The sequence below is a fragment of the Marmota marmota genome, unplaced genomic scaffold (genome assembly GCF_001458135.2).
Source record: "Marmota marmota marmota unplaced genomic scaffold, marMar, whole genome shotgun sequence".
In the NCBI taxonomy this organism is placed as follows: domain Eukaryota; kingdom Metazoa; phylum Chordata; class Mammalia; order Rodentia; family Sciuridae; genus Marmota; species Marmota marmota.
Window position 1 is genome coordinate 15,724,056 of NW_026000005.1, and position 15,062 is coordinate 15,739,117.

The 15,062-nt window shown below is 34.5% G+C and overlaps 1 protein-coding gene across 5 annotated transcripts in view; it reads right to left on the minus strand.

Annotated features, from left to right (window-relative positions):
• The window catches only part of Dnah7 (dynein axonemal heavy chain 7), a 304,117-nt gene that overhangs the window by 75,101 nt on the left and 213,954 nt on the right, over window positions 1-15,062 (minus strand). For all 5 annotated transcript variants that reach the window (XM_048808207.1, XM_048808205.1, XM_048808204.1 and 2 more), the window contains one exon: window positions 1,782-1,936. In XM_048808207.1, coding sequence (XP_048664164.1) covers window positions 1,782-1,936 — 155 coding nt within the window. The remainder of the gene's footprint in view (window positions 1-1,781; window positions 1,937-15,062) is intronic.

The following is a 15,062-nucleotide window of genomic DNA, read 5'->3' on the forward strand; positions in this document are numbered from 1 at the left end:
TAAATGCTCAATTACCATTTAGTTATCTTTTATTATGCTGAGAAAAGTATTTGAATATTTATATTAAGCAATTTTAATTACATAAAGTATTGAAGGTGCCAATTCCTTCAAGAAATCTGATTCTTCTGAATTTTCACGTCGTGTCACCTGTGAATTTATAGTTGATAAACTTGTTATAGTTTAAGACAAGACACCACTTAGAAAATGCTCAGCAACAACAGCAACAAAACCCAGGGCTGGGGATACAGCTCAATTGTAGAATATGTGCTAGCATACACAAGGCCCTGAGTTTGATACTGGGTCAAGCTTTAAAAGCATGGAAGGAAATATACACACACATACAACATAAATTGAGCACTTATCAGACACTGTTCTTAGTTTCCAATATACAGTAACTAATTTTTTCCTTATATTATATAGTTAAAATACAGATGAGGAAACTAAGTCACTGAACCAAACACTGAGTGGCAGAGGAAGGTACTCTGAATCCAGAAGCCTGTGTCCCTGTACATGACAGTATGCTGGTCACAATAAAAGTTAGTGAAAAATGGCCACATTCTATTTTTATCATAGTTATAGATAGAAAGAAAGAAATATAGATATAGATAGATATTCCTGATGTCAAATAAGGATAAATGTTTGATAGTAGAGATTATCCTCCCTTATTGGGTAACTCCTATATCATCATACTGTAAGCACTATTGCATAGTAGATTAACTATAGATAATGGTAATGTATTATATATATATTTTAAAAACTACAGAAAAGGATTCTGAATGTTTTCAGAATAAAGCAATGGTAAATGCCTGATTTGAACATTAACATGTATCAAAACATCATGTTACCCCACAAATATGTACATTTTTTACATGTCAATTTAAAATAGTTAAAAATTTAAAAATACCAGCTGAATGAATGAAATAATGTGTGCATGTGCTTGTGTGTGTCCATTACATAAACACAAAATGTTATAGGTAGATTTAGACTTTTTTCATTCATGCTTACTTTAATAGAACCTAAAATCATATTTGAAAACTGACTCATTAATATGGAAAAATGACACACTTATGATTACTGGTGTGTTTATTATAATTCTTCCATATTGTACTAGCTTTAAAGCAAGTGGGATTTGCTGAAATAGTCCTCAAGTTAAATGTGCTGTAGGTTCATAAGTGTTCACATTTATTTGGTCAAAATTTGATAGATTGCATAAATTTCAAAACATGACTAATAACCCAAATTAACTTAAATAATAAGTATTCTGTTTTTTGTTTTGACAGCTGTGACATTTGCATAAGAGCTTGATTGAAAAATCCTTGTCATGTGTCTAATCTTTCCACCGTAAATGGTAGATAGAGCCAGAGATGTAAAATCTGTATTATCTTCCCTGTAGGAAAAGTCCAAGAAGAAAAAAATAGAATTTTATACTAATGTTATGTAAAAATACTATTGGCAATATTAAATGAGCCTTTTAATTGCTGAAGCTGAGTTATAATGAAAATGAATAAATGGCAAACAAACTACAAGAATTAAAATAGCTAAGTTAGAGAAGCATCACCATGAACTTTTTTTGACAAAGAACACCTCCTAACCTTCTGGAAGTTTTATAATCTCTAAAGTTCTCATTTGATTATTAATAATCAAAGAGATTAACAAAGTTGTCAGTTATGGTGAGTCTGAAACATATATATTTTAAAAACAAGAAATTCAACTACATGGTTTTGGGTTAATTGTGCCTCTCTAGGCACTCCGCAGTGTATGTCTGTCATTCATCTACATACCAGGAGTGCCAAACTGGATGCAATTTTCCAGAGTCCTGACATAGTCAGCGTCATTTAATTTAATTAGATGAAGACTATTGGCTTTCTCCATGTTCTTGATCCATTTATTAGCCTGACCTTGAGGATCTATCATCAGAGGCCACCTTCTTGCATTCCTGAAAGGAAGGAAAAAGATGATATTAGTCAAACCACAACTTGTTTTCATGCTATTTCATCATGAACACATCACTTTCTTAAAGTTTATCCTTTGTAACAATATTTTACCTTTTATTATGAGAAATGATCTTAAAATAGACACAATTAGAGTGAATGGGCTACTATAGTGACTACAAAAACCATCCTGTAAAGTTAACAAGAGCTATTTTACTCATTTTGGAAAACTACAACCTCTAAATATTAAATTACATGTTTGAAAATAACTAGGACATATATGCCCCCTCCCCCGCAAAATCTAGTTCATTGGAAGTTTAATAACCTAAAGAAAGAATTAAAAGAATAATTTTATATCATCTAACCTTCATAATTGTCATGGACACTGCAGTGTTAATATTCCTTTTGACTCGCTCTTTGTTTCAAACACTTGTATGTTTAATGTCATTATGTAGCTCATTGAATATTTGCCTAGTGATTGTGTTTGGTGGACAGACGTATATTCTTTGACAGAGAGTTTGCACCATGGGAAAGCTTATACTTATTGCTTTATTCTCACTCACATCTCCCTATGAGACAAAAATGAGAGCAATACCCCATGAGGACCCATTTATTTCCCATGATTTGGATAGTCGCAGAGAGTTAAGCAGTGTCTGCCATCACCACCTAGATGCAGCCAGGGTTTCTTTCCTGTGAAATGTAGTCAGTATCATGATTACTGTGCTTTTTCTTTCTCTTGGAAGTTTTGATAAACACAAGCCATAATCCTGACCAATTTTCTAACAAAACTATCATGGTCTTTAAAAATAAGCAGAGAAAAACTATACAGAACACCAGAAGAGCAGGAGAAGAAAATGAAAGATGATTAAGAAATAAGAGATGGTGATAGAACTAAATGATATATTCAGTTCACTTACTGTAACATGAATTTAGAATGTCATTGGATAATTTTTCTCCTAAAATGGAAGACATTTTTTGAGCACAAAAGTTAGAGTCTGATACAAACATGTAGATTAAATGGTAAAAAAGATACTCCTGCTCTTCAATATCAGCATTATATATTAGTCCACTTAGGCAGGCAAAGAAAATACCAAAGGTTGGGTGGCTTAAAGAATAGATATTTTCTCCCCAGTATCTGGGACAGCTGAGGCAGGAGGATCACAGGTTGAAAGCCAGCCTCAGCAACTTAGTGAGACCTTGTCTCTAAATAAAATCTAAAAAGAGCTGGAGATATGGCTCAGTGGTTAAGCACTCTTGTGTTCAATCTCCCAGTACCACCAAGATGAATATTCATGCACTAGATGAATATTCAAAGGAAAATTCATTTGAAGCCAGGCATAGTAGCACATACATGCCTGCAATTCCNAAAAAAAAAAAAAAAAAAAAAAAAAAAAGATATTTTCTCATAGTTCTGAAGCCTGAAAATCTAGAATTAAGATATCAACAAGAATGCATTTTTCAGTGGCCTTTCTCCTTGGCTTGCAAATGGCAGACTTCTCCATGTGTTTTCACATGGCCTTTTCTCTGGTGTCTCTTGTTCTGTAAGGTTACCAGTCCTATCAGATTAGGGATCTTCCCTTAGGACCTCATTTAAGTTTAAAGTCCCTCTCCAAATATAGTTGCATTGTAGGTTATGGCTTCAACATCTGAATTTGAAAAATAGGGGCACAATTCAGTCCAACACATTAATTATACTCAAGAAAAAAGGAGACCAAAAGATTAACATAATATTTTAGATGCAATTAACTAATTGCTATGGCTTGTGTGTTGAAAGCATGGTCTCCAGTGCAGCAAAGTTCAGAGGTGGAAGATTTAGGCAGGGCTCTGACTTCATGACAGCTGATGGACTTCTGGGAGATGGGACCTGGTTGGAGGAAGTAGTAGGTCACTGGGGGTATACCTGGAAGGGTTTACCTTCTTCACAACACTTTCTCTTCTTGGCTGCCACCAGCTGAGCAGCTTTTCTCTACCATACTTTTCTGCCATGATGTTCTGCATCACTCCAGGCCCAAAGAAATGAAGCCAGTCAACCATGGACTAACACCTCTGTAACCATGACCCAAAAATAAATTTTTTTGCCTCTAAATTGTTTTTTTTCCAGGTTATTTGTCACAGTGACAAAAAGCTAACACACTAATGAAAACAGAATCATATGCTTATGAGAATAAAAGGATGTAAAAGAAAATTTGAAAGAAATAAATTACATATATGTAAAAGTTTTCACTCCTGTCACATTTTAGAAATATTTTTAGGTGTGAAGGTTTGTGAATGTTAAATGGCATTGATACTTCCCTAGAGAAATTGTATAACACTCTTCTTCCTGTTGCTTCCATTTTTTTTTTAGCTATAAAACCCATGTTCATGCTGTTTCTTTGTCCAAAATGCACTTCTTCCCCATCTTTTCATGTTCAAGTCCTACTCATCTTTCAAGGTCAACTCAAAAGCTATGTAGCCCACAAAGCCTTTCTTGATCTCTTTTCTCTCTGAAAATCTTTAGCAATTTAGTCATATTACATTTATAGTATTTTCACCGAATGGTCATATGCTATTATCATAATTCTACAATTCCTTAGCTATATCAACCAACCAAATTTTATGTTCCTTCAAGGGAAGGGCCAGGTTTTTTTTTTTTTTTACTTATTCTTTTTTTCTACGTTAAATTAAGTTTGTTTTAAATAATCCACTGATTCAGAAACAGCAAAAATAATTTTTTGCAAACAACATATAAATTAACTCATTCATAAAATTAAAATTCTCTAAGAGATTATCCCTGTACAGAAAATACTTGGTTCAATGAACAGTATTTCAAAATCAGAGGAAAGAACTTCTGATGCTGACCAAGATAAGCTAAGCCCATTATAGCCTTTCTTTTGTACTGATTAACAAACAAAATTTTGTACAAAATACAAAAAGCACCTTCTTTCATATTCTAGGAAATAAATAAAAATAAATGAATGAGGAAAGTAAAAAATCTGCAAGAATGGCCAATAAGAAATTGGTGAGGTTCCTAGATCTTTTTTTTTTTCTTCTTCTTCTTTTTCTTTTCCTTTTTAAAATTTAGCACGCTACCGCTTGAGCCACATCCCCAGCCCCGCTATAAAATATTTTAAATATCATGAAATAGAGGTCCCCTGAATTCCTACATCAATGAATGTACAGCTACATATTGAGGTGAATGACTACTGGAGAACATTAGGAAATGAGTAGAGAAATGGAATGCTTGTTAAATCCAGAAACCTAGGATAGAAGTATAGCAAAATAAACAAAATATCCCAGCACTGAATCCCCTGCGCCACTGATGGGGAGGTGGAGTCTCCTCTTGACAGGGATAAAGGTGAAAGATCGAGAGTTCCAGCATACTACTAGTGTAGACATACTGGCAATCCTTGCAATTGGGAAGTTTTGCAGCCCTTACAGGCTTCAGGCCTCAAAACTGCACAACAGGAAAAGAAATTCACTTTGTCTCTCTGAGGAGGATGCTATAATCTGGGAGCCATCTGGAGAAGGGACGTATTTTCTGAATGCAGGGTCACAAACCTCTGCATATTCCCATGTATTGGTCACCACAGACTGGCTTAGTGTGTGGCTGCCTCATGAGGCATGCTTGCTTGGTTGAATGAGTGATAAAACCCACTAAGTGCTATACAGTGGAAAATAGATGTTGAGATGTGGAGGGAACTGACAGTACCATCCACAAGAACCTGCCTTCTGAGACCAGCAGCATGACTGGGAAAATGTAGTCTTTCATGGATGCTGGGAATAAAAGCAGTTGCCCACACAGTTCCTGCTAACCTTCTCCAAGGACCACACAAGTACCTGTCACTAACAAAGTAAAAAAGAAATCTGAGTTTCCAAGGCTCTCCTGCCCGCACAAACATGCAGAGGCAATCTCTGCTAACACCATCACACCTCCAGTTGTGGTCTATTACCAAGATGCACAGCCAAGGAAAGTTCACAGAAATTTTGTCCAGCAAGTGTTTATGGTTGTATACCACTTAGAGCAGGCTCCACCTGTGACCCACACCCACTCAATCCCTAGAGGACACTATAAATGAAAAAAAAAGGGCGGGGGGGAAGGATGGCCCTAGAGGACACTATAAATGAAAAAAAAAATGGGGAAGGGTGGGAAGAAAAGTCCCTTTTGATGCCCTGCTTCCATGCCTTTGGGGTGCAAGGCTAAGAAAGTCTGAAGAGAAACTGTCCAGCACTGGACACATTCCCCCTTTCACTCTCTCCTTCAGGCACCTCAGCTGAGAGGGAGTATGTGACTCCAGTTATGACACACTCCTGCCCAAGCTCTGGTGGGCATTACAAGTGAGAAAAGTCTGAGGAGAAACCCCTCTAGCCATTGCTTGATCCCCAATCATGCATAGCGAAGGGAGGACTGAGGTTACACTCCTCGGAGGGCATGCCCATATGGTATCAAAGAAGAATAACACAAGTTTTCCTACCTTTATACCTATAAGAGTCCAGCCTTATTTGATCCTATACCTTATCTGATCACATATTGCTGACAATATTAAGTGTGAGTATCACAGAGGAGGTACTGTAATTCCTGCCCCTCTTGTGAAAGAGGATCCTAATCAGAAGAACAAGTGATTGAAGGCCTTCGCCAGTATTCAAGCAGCCACTACCAGTGACCCATTCAAGTAACTGAGAGCTAATAGCAATAGTACCTGAAGAAATATCCATCACCAGATAGAGCCTACCATTCCTATCACAGGAAAAACTCTCCTCTCTATACCACACACACCTGAACTGCTAGAATGTCCCCACTCTTGTACAACCCACAAACACTGGGTCTCTCTGACTCTGATACAATGTGCACTGTGCCAAAATCACAATGTCAAAGTAGTTTCTGAGAGATTAGACTACAGTAGCCAGCTGGAAATAAACTCAACAGTTTGGATCCATTTGCATAACAAAATGATACCCCAAGACACATCTTCAGCGGAAATCCACTTACTAAGAAGGCCATAAGAAAAACATTGGTACTGATAATCCATTTCACTAGATAATAAATCTCAACATATGAACACAAGAAACATTAAAAAAAACAAGGTAATTTGACACCCCCTAAAAATTCTAACTCTCTAGTAGCAGATTCCAAAGATATTAGATTAAATGCCTGATAAAGAATTTCAAAGACTGATTTTTAAAAAAACTCAATGAGATCTAAGAGAATATAGATTAAATAGGTGAAGGAAGTTTAGAAGACAATGTAGAATATGAATGAGAAATTCAGCAAAGAAAGAGATTTTGTAGAGAACCAATCTGAAAGTTTGAAAATGAAGAGTTCAATGCATCAGACAAAAAAATTCAGTTGACAGCCAGCTGCAGTGGCACATGCCTATAATCCCGGCTCCTTAAGAGATTAAAGCAGGAGAATTACAAGTTTAAGGCCAACCTCATCAATTTAGCAAAACTCTGCCTCAAAAAAAAAAAAAAAACAAAAACATAAAAAGGATAGGGGGATGTAGCTTGGTGGTAATGTTCAATCTCCCAGTACCACCAAGATGAATATTCATCCACTAGATGAATATTCAAAGGAAAATTCATTTGAAGCCAGGCATAGTAGCACATACATGCCTGCAATTCCAGATATCTGAAAGACTGAGGTAGGAAGATCAAGGTTGAGGATGATCTGGGCAACACAGTGAGAGCCCTGTAACAATTTTAAAAGAAATTTAGTTGAAATCCTTAAATGCAGACTAGATAGAGTGGAGGAATGAATACATAAGCTTGAGGACAGGTCTTCTGAAATATCACATATAGACAGAAATGAAGAAAAAAATAAGGAAGAATGAACAAAGCATTAGGACATTGTTGTGGTTTAGATATGAGATATCCTCCCAAAAGCTCAGGTGTGAGATGATTGGAAAGAGATTAGAGATGAACAGACTAAAAGTTACACCTAATCAGTGCATTATTCCACTGATAGGAATTAACTGGGTGGCAACTATAGGCAGGTAGGCTGTGGTTGGAGGAGGTGGGTTACTGAAGGCATACCTTTGGGGTATATATTTTGTCCTTTGTGAAAGCAAACTCTCCCTCTGCTTCTTAGTGACCATATCCTGAGTTGCTTTCCTCTACTACACTTTTTTTTTTGCCACAATGTCTGGCCTTATCTAAGGCCCAGAGCAATGGAGCTAGCCATGTATGGGCTGAATCCTCTAAAATTGTGAGCCCCAAATAAACCTATTCTCCTTTAAAATTGTTCTTATCAGGTCTTTTGGTCATAGCAGCAAAAACCTGGCTAAAACAGAAATTATTTAAAGATCAAAAATCTGCACATCAGCATACCCAAAGGGGGAAAATACAAAATACAGTTTAAGGGCATAGAAAACCTATTCAATGAAATAATATCAGAAAACTTCCCTAAGCTGGGGAATAACACGGTCATCCAGGTATATGAGGCCTATAGAAACCCAAATAGACATGAGCAGGAAAGACCCTCATAACCTGTTATAGAGAAATTATCAAAAATGCAAGACAAAGACAGAGTTTTGAAATCTCAAAAAGAAAAGCACCAAGTCACATTTAAGAACAATTCCATTAGATGAACAGTAGATTTCTCAGAAGAAATCTTACAGGGCATAAAATGATGTATTTCAAGTCCTGAAAGAAAGTAACTGCCAACCAAGATTAATACCCAGCAAAGCAATCCACAAATGAAGGAGAAATGGTGATAAGACAAAATTAAAGAAATTTATGACCACCATACCAGTCTTACAAAAAATACTAAAGGGAATTCTATACAAGAAGTGAAAGAAAGATAACCACCATCAGAGTAGTGTGTGAAATTATAAATCCCACTTAAAGAGCAAATAAACAAATGAAAAGTAGAAAATATTCAAACACTACAAATATAATAAACCAGAAAAGGATCAAATGCTAAAAGTATAATCAATCATTGAACCATAAGATAATTAAGAGAGAAAGACTTGACCAAAGAATATTCAAAACAACTAGGAGAAAAAAATCAACAAAATGATAGGCCCAAGTCCATAGTTTTCATTAATAACACTGAGTGTAAATGGTCTTAATTTTCTAATTAAAAGATGCAGACAGGCTGAAAATATTTAAAAATAAGGCTTAACAATATGCTGTGTACAAGACACTCAGCTATCCATGGGGACACAAAAAGACTGAGTGAAAGGTTAAAAGGGTGATAATCCAAGCAAACAGAATCCAAAAACAATAAGAAGTAGCTTTGCTTATATGTGACAAAACAGATTGTAAAGAAAAAAAAAGTAAAAAAGAAGTCCACTATATTATGATCAAGGAATCTACTTATCAAAAGGATATAACAAGTATTTGTCTAGCTGCCTCTTATAAGGGAACACACAATTTTATAAATGAAACGATATTAGTCTTAAGAGAGAGAGAAAGCCTCCGATATAAACATAAATGGGAATTTCAATACCCAACTATCACCAATGGATAAGGCATCCAGACAAAAATCAATAAAGAAACATCAGAGTTAAAATACACTATAGATCAAATGGACTTAATATACACTTACAGAATATCCCATTCAACATCTTCAGAATATGTATTCTTTTCATCACTGCATGGAACTTTCTCTAGAATCGACCATTAATAAGTCTTACTATATTTTTAAAAACTGAACTAATATTCTGTATCTTTTCTGATCATGAAGAAAAGAAAACCACTTTTGAACAAACACTGGGTCTTTGAGAATGCTAGAAGGAAAATTTAAAAATACTTTGAAATAAATGAAATGGGAACAAAACATACACAATCTGTGGGATACAGCAAAAGCAGTACTAAAAGGAATGTTTATAGTGATGAGTGTCTATTAAAAAAGAAGTTTTATTGATTTAAAATAAAAAGCTTAATGGCTTATATTTCAATAATCTAGAAAAGTAAGAACAAACCATACCCAATATTAGTAGAAGGAAGATAATAATAAAGATCAGAGCAGAAATAAATAAAACTCAGACTAAAATAACAAAGGATCAATGAAACAAAGAATTGGTTCTTTTAAAATATAAACAAAATTGAAAACTTTCAGTAAGACTAACCAAAAATAAAAATAAAAAGAGAGAACACCCAAATACATAAAATTAGAGATGAAAATAACACATTACAACGGATACTACAGAAGTTTCAAGAATTATTGGGATTATTTTGAAAAACTAATATGCTAAGAAATGAAAAATCTAGAATAAATGTACAAATTTGGACATGTATGACCAAAATTGAACAAAGAGGCTACAAAACACCTAAATGAACCAATAACAAGTAATGATACTGAAATAGTAATAAAAAGTCTCCCATTAAAGAAAATTTCAAGACCAGATGACCTCACTGCTGAATTTTACCAAACATTTAAAGAAGACCCGACACTAATGCTTCTCAAACTAATCCATAGAATTGAAGAGGGATCTGTGAAACCAACATTAACCTGTTACCAAAACCTGACAAGGACTCTCAACAAAGAAAGAAAACTGTAGACAAATATTCCCAATAAACATAGATGCAACAATCCTCAACAGAATAGTTGAAAATTGAACATAACAGCACATTAAAATGATAACACACCCTAAGTTCATTTAGCTCCGTGGATACAAGGATAGTTCAACATACACATAAATAAATAAATATAATATATCACCCAAATAGAATGAAGGATACATATCACATGATCATCTCAAGAGAAGTAGAAAAATCCTTTGATAAAATTTAACATCCCTTCCTGATAACAGCACTGAAATATAGATAACAAAGATTATACATGATAAACCCACATCCAACATTATATTTAATGGGGAAAAATAGAATATCAGGAATAAGACGAGGGTGTCTACACTCACCAATCATTTAATATGGCACTAGAAATTTCTGCCAGAGCTATTAGGCAAAACAAAGAAATTAAAAGCAAACAAATAGAAATGGAGGAAGCCAAATTATCCCTATTTGCAGATGATGTGATTTTATACATATAAAAACCTAAAGACTCCACCAAAGTACTATTAGAACTGGTAAGTGAATTCAGTAAATTAGCAAGACACAAAATCAGCATACAAAAATCAGTAAATTTCCTCTACACCAACAATGAATTGGCTGAAAAAGAAATTATGAAAACAATCCTATTCACAATATGCACACATACAAAAAAAACACCTAATAATATATCAACTAAGAAAGTGAAAATGAGAAGTCCAAAGAAAGAAATTAAAGAAGATACTAAAAGGTGAAAAGATCTGATGTTCATAGATTAGGAGAATTAATACTATTAAAATGTCTATTCTACTCAAAGTGATCTTTCAATGCAAATTCCATTAAAATACCAATGACATTTTTTTACAGAACTAGAAAAAACATATGAAAATCCATATGGAAGCACAATAGACACTAAATAGCCAAAACAATTTAAGCAAAAAAGAGTAAAGCTGAAGGCATTACCATTCCCAACTCGTAAGACAAAATACATAACCATAGTACCAAAAACAGCATGGTATTAACCGAAAAAAAAAAAAAAAACCCACACACAAACACAGAATAGATGAACCAGAATTAAATCCATACATATACAGCCAACTGATTCTCGACAAAGACACCAAAAGCATACAACAGAGAAAGGACAGGCTTTCTAATAAATGTTACTATGAAAACTGGATGTATACATGCAAAAGACCAACACTGAATCCTACCTCTCATCCTGTTAAAAAAAATGGATCAAAAATGTATGATCTGAAACTACTACAGGAAAACAGAGGAAACACTTCAAGATATTGGTACAGTTGATGATTTTTTAAATAGGGCACCAAAAGCATAGGAAATAAATGCAAAAATTTGCAAATGGGATTATATCAAATAGAAAGTTCCTGCACAATAATGGAAATAATCAATAGAGTGAAGAGAGAGCCACAGACTGGGAGAAAATATTTGCCAGCTAGTCATCTGACAGAAGGTTAATACCCAGAATATATATAGAACTTAAAAAACTTAACAAAAAATAAGAAATCCAATTAAAAAATGGTCAAATGTCTATCTAAATAGATACTTCTCAAAAGAAAATAAAAATGGCTAATATATGAAAAAATGGTATAAACTAGCAGAGAAATGCAAATCAAAAGTACAAGATACCATCTCAATCTAGTTAGCAGGACTATTATATATTTAAAAAAATGTTGATGAGGATGCAGGAACAACAGAAATTATTATAACTATGGACATAAATAAAACTTAGTACAGCCACTATGGAAAACATTATTTAGGTTTTTGAAAAAACTGGAACTAGCCAAGCATAGTTGTACATGCAGGAGGATAGTGAGTTCAAAGCCAGCCTCAGCAAAAGCAAGGCGCTAAGCAACTCAGTGAGCCCCTGTCTCTAAATAAAATACAAAATAGGGCTGGGGATGTGGCCCAGTGGTCGATTGCCCCTGAGTTCAATCCCTGGTACCCCCCAGAAAAACAAAAAACAAAAAACTAGAATTACCATGTGATTTAGTTGTCTCACTTCTGGGCATAAACATGAAGTTAGCATACAAAAGAGATACTTCCAGACTATATAGTATTGTAGTACTATTCACAATAGCTGTGATGGTTTAGATATGAGGTGTCCCACAAAAGCTCATGTGTAAGACAATGAAAGAATGTTCAGAGGTAAGATGACTGGGTTATGAGAGCCTTAACATAATCAGTGCATTATCCACCTGAATATATTAAGTGAATGATAACTAATCAGGTAGGGTGGGGCTGGAGGAGGTAGGTCACTGGGAGACATGCCTTTGGAGTTTATGTTTTGTCCCTGGTGAGCTTCTGCTTTCTGATTGCCATGTCCCGAGTTGCATTCTTCCTCCATACACTTCTGCCATGATGTTCTGCCTCACTTCAGGCCTAGAGCCCAGAGTCACTCACTATCAATGGACCAGGATCTTTGAAACTGTGAATCCTAAATAACCCTTTTCCTATTCCAAAATTGTTCTTGTCAGGTATCTTGGTCCCCATGACAAAATAAAAACTGAATAAAACAACAGCTAAGATATGGAATCAGCCTAGATGCCCATTGCCAGATGAATGCATAAAGAAAATATGATCTATATACACAAGAAAGTATTATTCATAAATGAGAATAAAATTCTATCATTTGCAGTTAAATTGATGGAAAACTGGTACTTTTTTTTTTGGCTAGAAAATAAGATGTAATCTGGCCTCCAGTGGATATAATGATTACAGGTACCTTTCTAGGTGGAACAAAGATATATAAAATAGCAAATCAAAACAATGAAAACATTACAATCACTCTGGAATGTGGCCAGCTATATTCACAAGTACTAGAGAAGAGCCAAAGGTCTTCTCTGAGAGGAAAACCATAACAATAACAAAAACAAAAACAGTAAAAATTTGATTATTCTTCATATCAAGCTAATTGGTCTGGCTGGACAAAAGTGAAAATAAGAGTTGGACTTTAAAATTTCAGAAATTTTTCACATGTGCCAATCTCTTGTATATTCTAACATGAACTATCAACCCACACATTGCATGAAAGTTAAATAATGTTAAAGAATTCAATAATAAACTAGATATGATTCTATACATGTTAAAAGGTACTTAATATTCTGCTAATTTATTAGCAAGCGAATGAATCTGCCATTTTTTTACATTCTCTGATTTCTTTCTGGATGAATTTTTAGATTACAGAATCAGAGAACTCAATACTTAATTTTAGTCCCCCAGAAAAAGGTCTTTCTCTAAACCAACAAAATTGGGTCCAACTAGGATTAGCTTGACTCAAGGACCTAATAGTAACTACTCCTTTAACATCCCCTTGGCAGTCTCATCATATTTTATCTTGCTTCATGTTATAATCGAATGGTACATACTTCAAGTCCTTATAGAACAATTCAGTAAATAAATGCTAAAGGAATCCATCTGTCAGGATAATTTGTTGAGCATAATAACATAACACAGAAATGTATTCATCAGAGTTTTACATTATGGAATGATTTTCATAAAAACTACATAAAAAAATTAAGAGCAACCAGTCATCATACTTGGTGGTCATTTCTATTATCAGAAATCACATCTATATAGCTTATGCATTTTTTACTTTATTTTTTTATTGGTTGTTCAAAACATTACAAAACTCTTGACATATCATATTTCATACATTAGATTCAAGTGGGTTATGAACTCCCATTTTTACCCCAAATACAGATTGCAGAACCACATCGGTTACACATCCACATTTTTACATAATGCCATATTAGTAACTGTTGTATTCTACTACCTTTCCTATCCTCTACTATCCCCCCTCCCCTCCCCTCCCATCTTCTCTCTCTACCCCATCTACTGTAATTCATTTTTTACTTTAAATTAAATAATATCATACTACTTTTTCAATAGAAAACTATCAACTAATCAAATTGTCTTGTAAGGCAGAACTGAATACTTTCCACTCCTGTTCTATCTGTTAACACACTAAAATCACAAGAAGACTGGCCCAGTCATAAAAGGCTATGGTAATGTGAACTTGGAAATAACACAATTGATGTCTGTTCTCACACTGGGGTAGATTGAAGTCCTTGGTTTCTTGGAGGTAAGACGTGAAGGAGAAGGTGTGACTAGAAATGCCCTTGGCATCCTTCCTACCAAGACTCTGTGGGGTTTATCTACTAACCAGGAGGTTCCAGGAAGAGTGCAAAACCCTGAAAGATCCTGTCAGCCAAGGATCAAGAAATGTATCCATATAATTCAAACTTGTCCCACATCAGGGACAAGGACAGAATTTGGAACACCCTACCCAATCACAATCAACAACCCACAGCTGCACATTTAATAACCTATAATCACAAAATTCTATATTTTATAAGAATGAAAATTTTGGACTTCACTTAATTATGGCAGAATTTTTCTCTACTTTCTTAAAATTGATTAAGAAAAGTCACCTTGTTTGTTTACTAGTCTCCAATATTCACATTTAATTTAGCTAATTAATTATTTCAACTATGTAGAATTTTGCTACTAAAAGTTGTTAAGAGGTTTGCAGATAAATACACCTGCTGATTCTTTAATAATTTATGAGGAAAAAAAAGCTAAGATGTTCATACTCATATAATGGTAGGGCTATTAAGTTTAAGGCTGTGGTAGGGCTATTAA